We start from the raw sequence: 13637 nt of genomic DNA, 5'->3' as shown, positions 1-13637 counted from the left end.
CAGTTCTGGGTGACTGGTGCGAGAAGGGGCTCTAACCCTCCACACATGCAGCCACTAGGCTTTCCATGGGCTGTGTGTACCCCACATTTCAGTGTGTAATGTCAACAGTGGTCAGCATTATGCAGGGCAGGCAGTGAGGAGTAAACCCCTAACCAAGTAAAGGGTTGAGCAGTGGGGAACGGGGCTGCTGGAGAGCAGGAGTAGAGCGGGCAACACGAGGACAACATAAGAAGAGGGACAAGTCTGAGCTGCCATACTCTGAAGAGTGGCCACAGAGTGACAAGGAGTAACACAGGTAGAAACGAGCAAAAGGGATTGCTTAGTAGATTGGGTCATTTCAGCCGCACTGATGCCTTTAGCTGACCACTGTGACTAAATGTGGACAGGGACACATTCTCCAAGGAATGGGCATTTACGGGTCCCCCTGGACTCGCTTGCAGGCATAGGTAGGACCTTTCGGTAAGGATAAGTTTAGAGATCACCTAGGAGAGGGGTGTGTATGTGAGATTGCGTGTGTGTCTGTCTGTCCGGGGATTGAACCGGCTTCATGCTGAGCTCCATCGTCGGCCCTTTTTTATTTTGAGGTAGGGTCTCGCTGAACTGTGGAGGCTGGGCTTGAGCCTGGATCCTGCCTACGCCTCCCAGGGCAGTGGTGTCACGGGTGTGTGCCACCTCACCCAGCTACCTACGAATATTTTTTATATCAGTTTTGGTGTTCTCTTCTGAAACTATTCATGTTTCTAATTTTATTTGTTTAGTTGGTTTTTTTGAACACTGAATTAGCAAAGATTGTATATATTCAGGATACACACTGCTTGTTTGTTCACGGTCCTGGGGTTCTAACCCAGCACCTCACACATGCTGAGCAACTGCTCTGCCCCTGAGCTCCACCCCTGGGCAAGGTACACAGTGCAGTGATCAGTGTACTTACAGATTATGTGGTGATTACCTTAGGAAAAATCCACACATCCATTACTGTCCTTGCTGTACCTTAGGTCTCCAAAGCTGGGGCACTTAAAACTGAAAGTTTGCATCTTTTGCTCGGTGTCTCCCCGCTATCTCAATTCTTTCTCCCTTGGGAACCACCATTCTACTCCATTATGTAACATGTCCTGTGTTACATGTAAGGGACATCATGCAGCATTTGTCTTTCTGTACCTGGCTTCTTTTCACTTAACATATTTCCTCCAGGTTTATCCATTGTTGCTGCAAGGGTGGATTTTGTTTTTAATGTTTTTAACGTTTTATGTTTTTAATTGCTGAATGATATTCCATCTTACACACACTATTGTCCTTATACATTAATTTGTTAGTGAACTCTTTGGTTGTCCCTGTCTTGTTGTGAATAGTACTTGTGAATAGTACTTGTGAATATGGCTGTTGTGAATAGTACTTGAGTGAATATGGAAAGATGGGTATCTGAGATACTGGTTTGGTCCTTTTGGATGTACCATACACCCAGAATCAGTTTCTGATAGGCATATGAGTAAACTGATAAGTGAACAACATAGGCCGTAATTATTTTATTTTCTGGATGATTTTTGTATTAAAAAATTAGAAAACTAAAACAATTCAGAATACCTCTGAAGTACTTACTGTTTATGGTTCCAACTTAGCTCAATAACTAATGCTTCTGCTTCTTACCTCTTTTTTTATTTAGACGTTGCCTGAAAAAAGCAATAGAGATCACAGAATGCATGGAAGCACAAAATATGAACATTCTTCTTTTAGGTAATATATTTAAAGCATGAAGAGTGGTTTCCCTTTTCTTTCCCTTGAGAGGCATTCTTTTGTATGTGTAGCTTAATGGATCTGAATTGTCTCATAAAGGGAACAGACTGGTGTAGAGATGCTGCCCCTTGCTTCCTTCTTACCCTTGGAAATCCTTGCCCTGGAGTTTAGTGTGTTAGCTCAGGATAAAATTCTTTCACTTGGAACTTGGCAGCCTGTTCACAGCCCAAGGAGAAATTGTATGGTTACCATAGATCACTTTTTTTTTAAAAAGCTCACATTTTTTAATGTTTTGAATTTTGTTTATTAACCAACTAGGTTAAAGTTATAACATTTGGTAATCGCTTTCACTTAAAGAGACTCATGGATGGCTTAATTCTTTACATCTGTGTTGGCAACTTTGTGCAGCAGTGGTCTTCGATTTCCTTTTCCTCTGTGAGCTTAATTTGCTGTACACGAGGGCAGTGATATAAATATTATGAATGTGTAAAGCAAGTGTAAATCAGCTCATCTGTAACTGGTTAAATATGAGCTAAAGTATCCTCTGCTGCTTAGTTTTTTGTTTTTTAAGGATCTTACTGTGATCTTACTGTGATCCTCCTACCTCAGCTCCCCAAATAACTTAGACTGTGTTAAAATCCTTTTTAGACTATGTTAAAATCCCACATTACAACTTACGCACACACACCAAAAAAAAAAAAAAAAAAAAAAAAAGCCAAGTGTGGTGGCACATGCCTGTATTCCCAGCACTCAGGAGACTGAGGCAGGAGGATTGCCAGGAGTTTGAGGCCAGCCTGTGCTACACAGTTCAGGGCCAGCCTGGGATATATAGTGAGTTCAGGGGCAGCCTGAACTACACAGAGAGATCTTTTCTCAAAACAACAATAACAACAACAAAAATTAAGCAGATTGTCTTCTTTTATACCCCCAAGCTTTTATCATTCTTCTGATGCTTACCTTGACAGTTGGAACTTAGTATCAAAGAGCAAAGCTGGAAAATGTATCCCCAGCAGCTTCTGGACTTCTTGCTCCTGGCTTGCTAAGAGTTGGATACATTCTTGGAGTACCTGTTATGTGCAGAGCTCAATGTACCTGCTTTCTAGAAGTTTGCAGTCTAGTGGGAGAGTTGCCTTAAGAGAAGTATTTGTGATGACCTAAAGAGGTGAGGGATGAATATTAGAGATCCAAAAGAGGAAAGGACCCAGGGCCAGGCTGCACTAATCAGACACAGTGAAAGCTGAATCTTTGGCTGGTGAAGTGAGATGCCTCTCACTCCTGGATGGACTTCTGAGTTGTCTCTCTTGAAATCTTACTTTCTGGTCTCTCATCCTGTCACCAGAGGTGAACTATGACATCCATCGGGTGTGACAAAGATTTCTCTAAAAATGAAACTTATTTTGAAAACTGACAACACTAGAAGAGAAATATAAAAATCTGTTTCTGTGAAATCTGTGTTTCCCTATAGGTCAGAATGAAAGAATTCTAATCGTATGGTCACCTTTCTAAGGCTCATTTTTCTTTCTCTTTTGGGGGGGGGAGGTCTTATTTGAGACAGGGTCTCACTATGCAGTTCAGGCTGGCCTTGAGCTCACTTTGTAACCTGGTCTTGAACTCCCAGTGATCTTCCTGCCTCCAGAGTGCTGGAAGTATAGGTGTGAGCTGCCAAGCCTGGCCCTAAGGTTCATTCTTAAATTTTACTCACTCTAATAATATTAGCACCATCTTGCTTGGGGATGTTTTATTGTTTTTTTATTTTTATTTTTTTTCCGGTACCAGGGATCGAACTCACGACTGCCTGCTTGCAAGGCAGGCGCTTATGCTGCTGAGCTAAATCCCCAGCCCCTACTTGGGGATGTTTTAAAAAAATAGTTTGAGTTGTATTTCCTTCCCTCCCTCCTTTGTTTGTTTTTTTCTTTCTTTATTTCCTAAAAGAAAATGATAGGGAACTTAGATCTCCCTTTTAGTATCTTAAAGTTCTAACACAAATGCATGGTTGCAAATGTGTGTACATTTATTTGCTGTACATTAGGAATGTTAACAAATATGTCAATGGACAATCATCAAGTGTACTCCATGTGGGCACTGGAAATGGGCCAAGGAGAAATTCTCCTCTAGGATAGGCACGGAGAAGCAGGTGCCTCTCATCCTCACACAGAAAAGGAAGGAGCCCTAGGGCCAAGAATAAGATCATTTTGGTGTAATTCAGAAATAAGAAAGTTAGCTAGGTATGATGTGCATGCCTGTAATCCCAGCAATTGGTAGGCTGAGGCAGGAGGATCGTTGCAAGTTCAAGACCAGCCTGGGATATAAAGTGAGTTTAAGGCCAACCTGATCTGTCTAGACAAAAAAAAAAAAAAAAAAAAAAAAAAGAAGAGGAAAGAAAGAAAGACAGTAAGTAAGTAATTAAAAAGAGATAAAAAACTTTCCACACAGCAGAATTAGTGCAGGATTTAGAAATGGAGGAAAGGAGCACTGGGGTGATTGTGAGAAGCAGCTGAGGCCTGGAACCATTTAAGTAGTTGAGGCTTTGACCCCAGGAGGGTAGGACTGTGGACGCTCAGCCTGTTGGGTCATCACTGTGGTGACTCCACTTTGTTACATGGCACGTGTGTGAGTGCCCGTCTGCCGAAAGCACCTTTTCAGTGCTGCATTTATTTAGTGAGCAAAGCCATCTTTAGCACCAGTGTGTGCTAATGCCTGTACTACACAAGTTAGAAGCTTATCTCCTGTGAAAGTGCCACCCTTTTCTTGTCATGGGCCCTAACCTGTGGGCAATAAGAGATTGGCCAGTAGTAGGAAGCCATAGTGGTAGGAACCTACTTTAAATTACGCAGGTGAGAGCACCGCAGCTCTTTAACACTTTCTCTCTTTCTGTTGCTGCTGGGACCCTGCTAGAGGAGAATGCCTCTGACCTCTGCTGCCTCCTCTCTTCTCTGGTGCAAGTGATGATGGACCCGCACTGTCGAACCCGAACTGGCTTCCAGAGCCTCATTCAAAAGGAGTGGGTTATGGGTGGCCACTGTTTCTTGGATCGCTGCAACCATCTCCGCCAGAGTGACAAAGAGGAGGTAAATTCCCTCTGCACAGACCTTGCAGTCAGTGGGAGAGCTACTCAGTCCCTCACTGGGACCTGCCTTCAGATGTAGGGTTTCTGCTCACAAAGTGCAGGCTGTTCAGACTCATTGCGTGGTAAGTTTGAATGCTCTGAAAAACAGTGAAACCCTTCCTGGGGGGAAAAATATTAACAGGTATGGTCAGAGTCTTCTCTTCTGAATGATCTGCGAGAAGGCCGTGTATTGCAGCAACATGCATGGGTTGTGCCTTAGCCCCTTCTTGCTTCTGTGAATGGACTCGGTCCAGGTGGGCCTCTGAGATGAGGCATGGAAGAGTTAATGTTTAGTCCACTCCCGGATTGACACCTCCCCCCACAGAGTCTGAACCCAGGCCAGGGCCTCCTCACTAGGCTATATTCCCAGCTCTGCCCCTCTCCCTAGCCCCACATTGACCTACGGTGGTGCTGGGGATTGAACCCAGGGCCCTTATACATGGTAAGAAGACATCTACCCCACTGGTTTTTTGTTTTTTAACTTTTGAGACAGGCTCTTGTTAAGTTTCCCAGTCTGGGCTTAAATTCAGTCCTACCTCAGCCTCCCAGAGTTCTGGGAATACAGGCATGCTCCCCTTGGGAGTGTACTGTGTTACCCAGAGAACATAGGACTCAGAAGTGGTTACTCCACAGCTCCTGAGAGGCTGTCCCCGAGTTTAGGACAGCTCATCTTGGGCTCCGTGCTGCCAAATAACACATATCTTGTTTTCACGTAGGTTCCTGTGTTCCTGCTTTTCTTAGATTGTGTCTGGCAGCTCGTGCACCAGCACCCCCCAGCATTTGAGTTCACCGAGACTTACCTGACTGTTTTGTCAGATAGCCTGTATATACCTATTTTCAGTACCTTCTTCTTCAACTCACCTCATCAAAAAGATACTAACATGGTAAGAGCCCCTCCTAGAAATCTTTACTGAAGAACTTGTGTTTCACAAGTAGAATGCAATGAGATTGGTGCTTAAAATGTTATTTATTTAACTCTAACTATATACCAGGTACTGGACTAAGTGGTTCCCAGGTTTTTGTACCTGGAAAGGTATTTAATCCTTACAGTTACCTATCACTTATGTATTATTACCCCTGACGAAGCTGAGGCACAAAGAATAAGTAATCAGCCTAAGGTCATATAGTAAATATCTAAGTTGGAATCAAGTACTAGAGTAGAGATTTAAGCCAAATTAACCCCCACCATATCCCGTGACACTGGAGATTGAATCCAGTACTTTGCACAGGCTAGACAAATGCTTTACACAGAGATGTATCTCCACCCCCACTCCATCCCCTTTTGATATAAAGTCTCAGGCTAGACTTAAACTTGCAATCTCGCCTTAGCCTCACAGGCAGCTAGTATTACAGTATTACAGGTGTACATCACTTTCCAGCTAGAAGCTGTCCTTGTCCCTCAGTTTGAAGCCTGGAGTTACTCTTAGGACAAGACAGCAGACAAAATAGGAAAACCAGGCTTGACTCACATCTTAGAGCCCCTCTCGAGGCTACACTGTAGCCAGTTAACTTTGTAAGCTAATCTCGGTGTCTCTGACCACCCCTTTCCTGGCCTCTGCTAGCTTGAGCTAGTAGGATTACCAAGTCCCAGGGTCAAGTGGGAATGACTAAACCCAAACTTCTGAGTTAGCCTTTGTTTCCATCCCCAGCTCTGCAACTCACTGGCTTTGTGGCCTCAAGCAGTTTACTTCAGTCTTCTGAGCCTCAGTTACCTCAGTTGTAAAGTTGGAAAGATAGTTGACTCATGAGTTATCTCACAAAGTTGTTGTGAAACTGCCCAGCCAGGTGGCTGACATTTTAGTGGTCCACTAAAAATAAGTATCTTTCTTCTCTCCAACACCACGCCGCCCCCGCTCCACCAGGAGGTGTTGGTGAATAACCACTGAGTTTTGGCCTTGCAGGGTGAGGTGCTGTGAGCGCTCAGTCTCCAGGCAGGCGGAGCACCTTAAGAAGATGTGTTTGCTTTCCTGAGCCCTCCCTAGAAGCCATGGTGACCTGTGCTTTTCTTGGCAGGGTAGGGAAAGCCTGTATACACAAAGCAAGCCTTTGAATCTGCTCACCGTGTGGGATTGGTCTGTACAGTTTGAACCCAAAGCTCAAACTCTGCTCAAAAACCCTCTCTATGTGGAAAAGCCAAAACTGGACAAAGGCCAGCGGAAAGGAATGCGTTTCAAAGTAAGATGTCTGTATCTAAACTCTTTCATCTGCTCACTATCCCCATGTGTGAGGGAGAGAAGTAACATGGATTCTGTCTGGCATTGTTCATTTAACCCCTTAAAATGGTGTGCAGGGTTGTGGTGATCAGCTTTTCAAGGTCCATTAGAAAAATCCTTTGCTTCAGCCTCGGCCTGATGAGACATGGCCCTTTCCTGAATGTCCCTGAGGAAGCTGCTGGTGTAGTCATGCTGCGTGGAGTTCTCTACCCACCCCTGTATGTGGTAGCAGAGTAAAAGGAACATGGATCGTGTGGGTTCCACTCTGAATGTGCTAGTTGATGTATTTCACAGTGAGACTTCTCACTGAGCTACAAAGGTTGGCAGACACTTTCTGTCTAGGGGTACAGATCTCTGGCGCTACTGCCCACTGTACTGGTGTCTTACAAAAGTGGCCCTGGACTTGGGCCTGGCTGTGTTCTGTCTTTGTGAAAACAGTTACGTGCCAGTTTAGGGCCAGGGCTGTAATGTGTTAGCTTATGGTCCAAACCACAAAAATTGGCTTTCTTTCCCTCTTGAGTTTTGTTCCTGGTTTTATTAGTTATTACACTCCTGAGTTCCCTAAGTGATAAATACTATAAGTGGCATTTCCTAGCTCTGCCTCTTTGCCTGAATCTCTTACTGCCAGAGTCCACAGAGAGGAGAGTGGTGATACTAAACCTCCCTGCCGGGCCTAGTCCAGCCTGGTTGCAAGGGCTGTCAGGAGGCTCGCCTGGGCTGCTGATTGAAAAGGATTGGGAACCTCAGTGGGTTCGGTCGCTCAGAGACCAGGTCAGCCACTAAGTGACTTAGAGCTGCCACTTTGCCCTCTTAGTTCTTCTCAGGCCACAGGGGATGTTTCCCTGTTCTGGTTCAACCTCATTTCTGACATTTTGACCAGAAATGCTGAAGTCCCTAAACAAGTTGACCCAGATGAGCTTTTCCTCAGTGTAGTCTGCCCCCTGGTGGCTGCCTGTATGCTTCTCAGGACGGTTAGCTGGGATCGCGAAGCCCTGCTGCAGGGGGGGACCAGAAACAGCTAGGCCTGCTCCGCCTTCTAATCAGGGGTTTTATTTCCACCCAGGGAACCAGGTTTCCTAATTGTTTCTTTCTTTGTAGAGTGTGACAAATGGCCTCTCCTCTGAGAAAGTCTGGTAAAGGACATGTAAGCCAAAGGAGTAGAGGATTTCAGGTTGTAATAGATTAGCTCAGTCTCAGCCGAGGCTCTAGGCCTCCAATTTTGAGCATGTTGCTGTCCTGTGGCCCACCCCAAATACGCCATTCACTTAAGAAACAGAGGCCAGGGATTTAGCTCAGCGGCTCCAGCACTTGTCTGGTAAGCACAAAGTTGTAGATTCAATCCTAGGTACAAAAAAAAAAAAAATCTACTAGAAAATGCAATCTAGCCTCCAGCATTTTAACACACTTAGGAGACTGAGAGGAAAGGGCTTCTAGGACCTAGTAGAGTTCAGTTAAGAGCACAGGCTCTGTTGTCAGGCTGAATTTGAACGACTTTGGGTGCTTGGTAGTAGATGGCTTTGGCAACAGATTGCTGGGCCCCACTTGTACAGTGGGGCATAGCAGTGACTGAGATGTCACTAAGTCGGTATATGTAAAGCACTATGCAGCAGGCAGGAAGTACTCAGTGACAGGTTACTTGCACATTCCTCAGTCCCTGTCCTGACTGGCCCTGAGTACTGTGGAGAAGAGAGGCTGCTGATCCTGGCTTTTGTCTGTCCTTTCACCAGAGAAAGAGTTCAGAATCCTAGTAACCCCTGAGATGCGGTATTTTGGATGATTTTGTTTTCTTTTATTTATAGTGTTGCACATATCTTATAATAAGAAAGTATTTCCTTTATAACCTTTTTATTTTTTAACAAGACCCACTGGCAAAAATATGTTACATAGATAACCTGAAAATAAATTTTTAAAATCTATTTTTATTTTACTTTTGTTTTGTTTTGCTTTTTGGTTATTTAAGACAGGGCTGCCTACATAGTGTAGACTGGCCTCAAACTCTCAGCAGTTCTCCTGCCCCAGCCTCCTGAGTGCTAGGATTAGAGGTACCACCACACCTGGCTCTGTACTTACTTTGAATAGACAGCCAAGGAACAAAAGATTTGAGAAAAACCACTTTCTTCCCCATATTTTTTACCTTCTTCTCTGAGCACTGGAGAACCCCTAACCAAATCGTCCATCTTCACAACCCTCTCAGAATATAACACATGCCTTGGCTGTAGAGAAAACTGACAAGGAGGTTGTCAGGCAAGAACATCTGGCCAACTTCGATGGTTCCTCTTGGCAGAATTCCTTTGTTCCTTTCCACTTGTTTTTCTTGTCCAAAAGGATCTTTATGAGTTGGCTTAAATCCCACTGGATGCCCGATGGGCTCTAAATTCTTTTGTCCACGCATAGGATCTTCAGCGTGCTTCCTTGCATATGTTCAGAATGTTACAGAAATTAAGCAGCCCTAAAGTTGTCAAAGAAGAAACATTTTGTTCCCTTTAAGAAATGAATAATGGTGGCACACACCTGTAATCCCCGCACACACGGGGCTGAGGCAGAAAGATCACCTCAAGTTTGAAGCCATCCTGGGCCACACAGTGAGTTCAAGGCTAACCTGAACTGTGTAGTGTTATCAATAATAGAAAAGGGAAGAAAAGAAATGAGTACACATATTATCCCCAAACTCTCCTAAATCATTAACCTATTTTAAGTTAATGTAGTTTCAACATATGTATGTGGTCTGTATGTGTGTGTGTATATGTATGTATGTATGTATGTATGTGTGTATATATATATATATGAAATAGTTCACATATTTATACTACTGATTTCTCTGAGTTCATTGAAGAGAAAGATTGGTACTGGCATTATTCAGACAATTGAATGCACGCAGATGCCGTACTCTGGGTGAATCATTTGGGGATGATGATGTGCAATGTATGTACCATTATTGCCCCGATTGACATGTTTTAAATTTTTGTTTTAGTTTTTTTTTTTTTCTTCTTTTTCTCCTTGAAGTAAAATGAATCTGGGGGGAAAAAAAGTTAATCTAGATTCTTAGAAGTACTTTGTGTCCTTTGATAGCTCCAGTCCAGTGGACAAGGGGTTCAGCTGTATTCTTGATGTCCCAGAATGCCTTTCTACACGGCCACCACATGTGCCTGGCCTCTCCTTTGTTGATAATGTAGTGTGCACCAAACATTTGCAGCAGGAGAATAAATAAGAACCCACCTTCCACTGTGTGTGATAACATTTTAATGAATATGCACTCACATGGCCATCCTGATGTCTCTCAGCGCTTGTTAAGGCAGGGTTACTCCCTTTATGGCAACAGCTCTAACAGTGCCTTTGTGTTAACCAGAGATTTTTATTTGTGTTTTCTCTCAAAGCATCAACGACAACTTTCTTTGCCACTCACCCAATCTAAGTCATCTCCCAAAAGAGGATTTTTCAGGGAGGAAACAGATCATTTAATTAAAAACCTTCTGGGCAAGAGAATTAGCAAACTCATTAACTCCTCGGATGAGCTGCAGGACAACCTCCGGGAGTTCTATGACAGCTGGCACAGCAGGCCTACTGACTACCACGGCTTGTTGCTGCCTCATATAGAGGGGCCAGAAATCAAAGTTTGGGCACAGCGCTACTTGCGTTGGATTCCAGAAGCCCAAATCGTGGGTGGTGGCAGAGTGGCCACCATGAGCAAACTCCTTGAAATGATGGAGGAAGTCCAGCGCTTACAAGAGAAAGTTGATGAGCGGCACCACAGCCCAGCGCCCCACCAGGCCGAGGCGCCCTCCCTGCTGAGGAACTCTGTCCGCCTGTCCTCCCTCTTTCCTTTTGCTTTGCTCCAGCGACACTCGTCCAAGCCTGTGTTGCCCACCAGTGGCTGGAAAACTTTGGGAGATGAGGAAGATCTGGCCAAACGTGAAGACGAGTTTGTGGACCTAGGGGACTTGTGACTTGTATGTTTGGTGACTGTGGTGAGGCATGTGGGAAGTTGGGACCACTGATCTCTGATCTTGCTAATGCTGGGAGGGTCATAGCCCATCCTCTGTTGGATAACACTTAGGCCTTGAAGAAAAGACTGCCTCTCAATTTTTTCATGGTTCTGAAAGACTATGCAATTAAAACCGTATCTCAAGTATTATTAATTAGAAGGAATTCCTACTTGTCCCAGCATAGGATTGTGGCTGTTTTCTGATGCCTAAGTATTAGAGAGAACCCCCAGGGGCCAGTTTACTACTAGAAAGAGTTTCAGTTTGATATTGCTTAAAGTCACTTCTTTCTTCTAGTTCTTTTTTTTTGTACCGGGAATCAAACTCACGACCTCGCACTTGCCAGGCAGGTGCTATGCCGCTGAGCTATATCCCCAGTCCCTTCTGGTCCTTTCCGTGCCTAGATAACTCATCCCACCATTGGGAATAGTGAGTTGATAGCCCGTCTCAGGAGCAAGGTCAACCTTATGAGGTGTTTGTGCGCGTTCAGAGACTGAGACAGAGGTACTAAGATGGATGGGCTTTACTTAAACCATAGCGTCTTTCCTCTCTTGCTCCCCTTGTCTGCGGAAAAGTTAGAAAGTTCCACTGTTGGCTCACATCCTAACACTCAGCCCTCCTCCCTCCTTCCTGGACTATGTCTCATGCCACGTGTCTAGTGCTGGGCCAGCCGCCACCCCCTCCTCCCTGTGCTGCCAGCTGCGGGTCTTTCCTCAGCACCGTCCCTCTGTGCTGCCTGCCTTGGCGCACACAGTCCCAGTGTCTTGCTGCTGAACCTGGGGGATCTCTTGGTTCGCCCAGAGGAGCTTCCCGGCCTCTGGAGTTTGCCAGTGTTTGAACACCTTGACCCGTGAGCACGCTCATGCAGTGTGGATCCTCAGCTGCGCCCCAGCTGCCTGCCTGCCTTGCCTGCTCTGGTCCTGCACAGTCTGCTGGGGTCAGCCTCTTGTGAATATGAATGCAGCATGCAGGAAAGCAGCTAATCAGCAATGCCAGAAGGATGATTCTCACAGGATACCTCAGTGATTTAAGAAGCCATAGAAAAAACTCAATGATGCCTGGTCATCTCCTTGGATCTGCTGTCTAAAGTCATATGTATTTTTTTAATGTAGGAAAATACACTTTGTAAGGAATAGTTCTTCATTCTCAGTAGAACTCTTGTCAAATCCCACAAAAGAAAGGGAAAAAACCCTTAGAGTCTTTCAGATTGAATGTTTGCCTTTTATAAACGTTTGCTCTTCAAAATAGATCCCTGTTTGAATGTTAGATGTTTAGAAATACCTACTGGAGGGCAATAGGAGAATTTGAAGCTATTGACAAAGGAGTTTCCAGTTTGCACTGAATCACCTTTGTACAATCAATTATTTTGCTCTTCTCCATTCCACCTTAATGTGCAAGCCAGGTTGGTCAGTTAAGATAGCAGGTTGAGAGGAGGGCAGGATTTGTGCAGCTGGGGGCCACACACACCTCAGTCTTTGTTGCCTTAAGAGTCTTAGGAGTGCGGTCAGCGTTAGACTTGGAGTAGCGGTTTTTTAAAATACATAGGGAATTTAATATAGGGAATGGAGTTCTGGCTACCTTCACATATTGGGCCTTCTTAAACTAGCACTAATCCCTACTTCCTTTTCTGCCCCATTTCCTCCCAAATACACTATAAGCTTACTATTTTGTTATCTTGTTATAACATGAATATTTGTATGGTAGCCTCTTCAATCTTAGTACTTTTCATTCCCAAAATGCCTGCTGTGATACTTTACACTCCATAAAATATAGTTTAAAGACACAAGGTCATGGCCCTTACCATAGAAGCTGAATGTGCATTGAAATATTTTTCTATGATTTTCTAAAAAAAAAATTACTATAGCAAAATAAGCAAGCCTATAACATATAAGGTCATGATGATTTATGTATTTATATTTGAAATCAGATTTCTATAGCTTATATTTGTGTACAGAATTCTGAGTGGGTTTATATATTGTGAAATTTTTATTCAAGATTCAGATGTGGATTATGCTTAACAGTAAAAGCTGAAATGAGACCATTTACTTTAAAATGCTGCACTGTGCAAGTTTGGAAATGTACATGAGTAATTTACTGTATATAATACCTTGACTTTGTTTATACCTCCAAGTTTTTACACTGAAGATAAACTAGCTTTAATTTCAAATTTTTCTTTTTTTTTTTTAAGGAATAAGCTGTTGGGCTATATCTGTATAAATGTGCTTTTTATTTTCTGAATGCACAAAACGTTTATATTCTCACTGCAACATATCTGATTGCAGAAATTAAAGCACAATTTACATCCAATACTGGATTTGGTGTGGTTGGCATAACTCGCAGAGCAGTCCTTTTCATTCATTCGGAAATTGTTAAGCCTGTCCTAGGTCCTAGCAGGCCGAACAATAGGGAGAGCCCTAGGAGAGCTGGGCTGTGCCCCTCTGGGTTTCCGGTGGCGTATGGTGTACAGGATGCATGGGAGAGAGAGCCAGTACAGGCAGTGATAAAATGCTATGAAGAAGAATAGAGCAGGGTTAGGAGGCCCTATCAGGCAGCTAAAAGAAAAGGGCTTTTAAAACACTGAAATTGTTGCCCTTTGTTTGCTTCTTG

General features: G+C 43.9%; 1 protein-coding gene across 1 annotated transcript in view; it reads left to right on the top strand.

The window, feature by feature from the left end:
- Mtmr12 (myotubularin related protein 12) overlaps positions 1 to 13337 on the top strand; it is an 80755-nt gene extending 67418 nt beyond the window's left edge. Inside the window, exons 12-16 of the mRNA XM_003470231.4 lie at positions 1661 to 1731; positions 4627 to 4799; positions 5554 to 5721; positions 6851 to 7012; positions 10425 to 13337. Of these exons, the coding sequence (XP_003470279.1) occupies positions 1661 to 1731; positions 4627 to 4799; positions 5554 to 5721; positions 6851 to 7012; positions 10425 to 10994 (1144 nt within the window). The 3' untranslated portion in view covers positions 10995 to 13337. The remainder of the gene's footprint in view (positions 1 to 1660; positions 1732 to 4626; positions 4800 to 5553; positions 5722 to 6850; positions 7013 to 10424) is intronic.
- The last annotated feature ends 300 nt before the right edge of the window (positions 13338 to 13637 follow it).

This window comes from Cavia porcellus, unplaced genomic scaffold (assembly GCF_034190915.1).
Source record: "Cavia porcellus strain 051 isolate PalLab524CR breed Dunkin Hartley unplaced genomic scaffold, mCavPor4.1 scaffold_11, whole genome shotgun sequence".
NCBI lineage: Eukaryota > Metazoa > Chordata > Mammalia > Rodentia > Caviidae > Cavia > Cavia porcellus.
The sequence above is the reverse complement of the archived record's forward strand: the minus strand, read 5'-3'. Positions and strand labels throughout refer to the sequence as shown.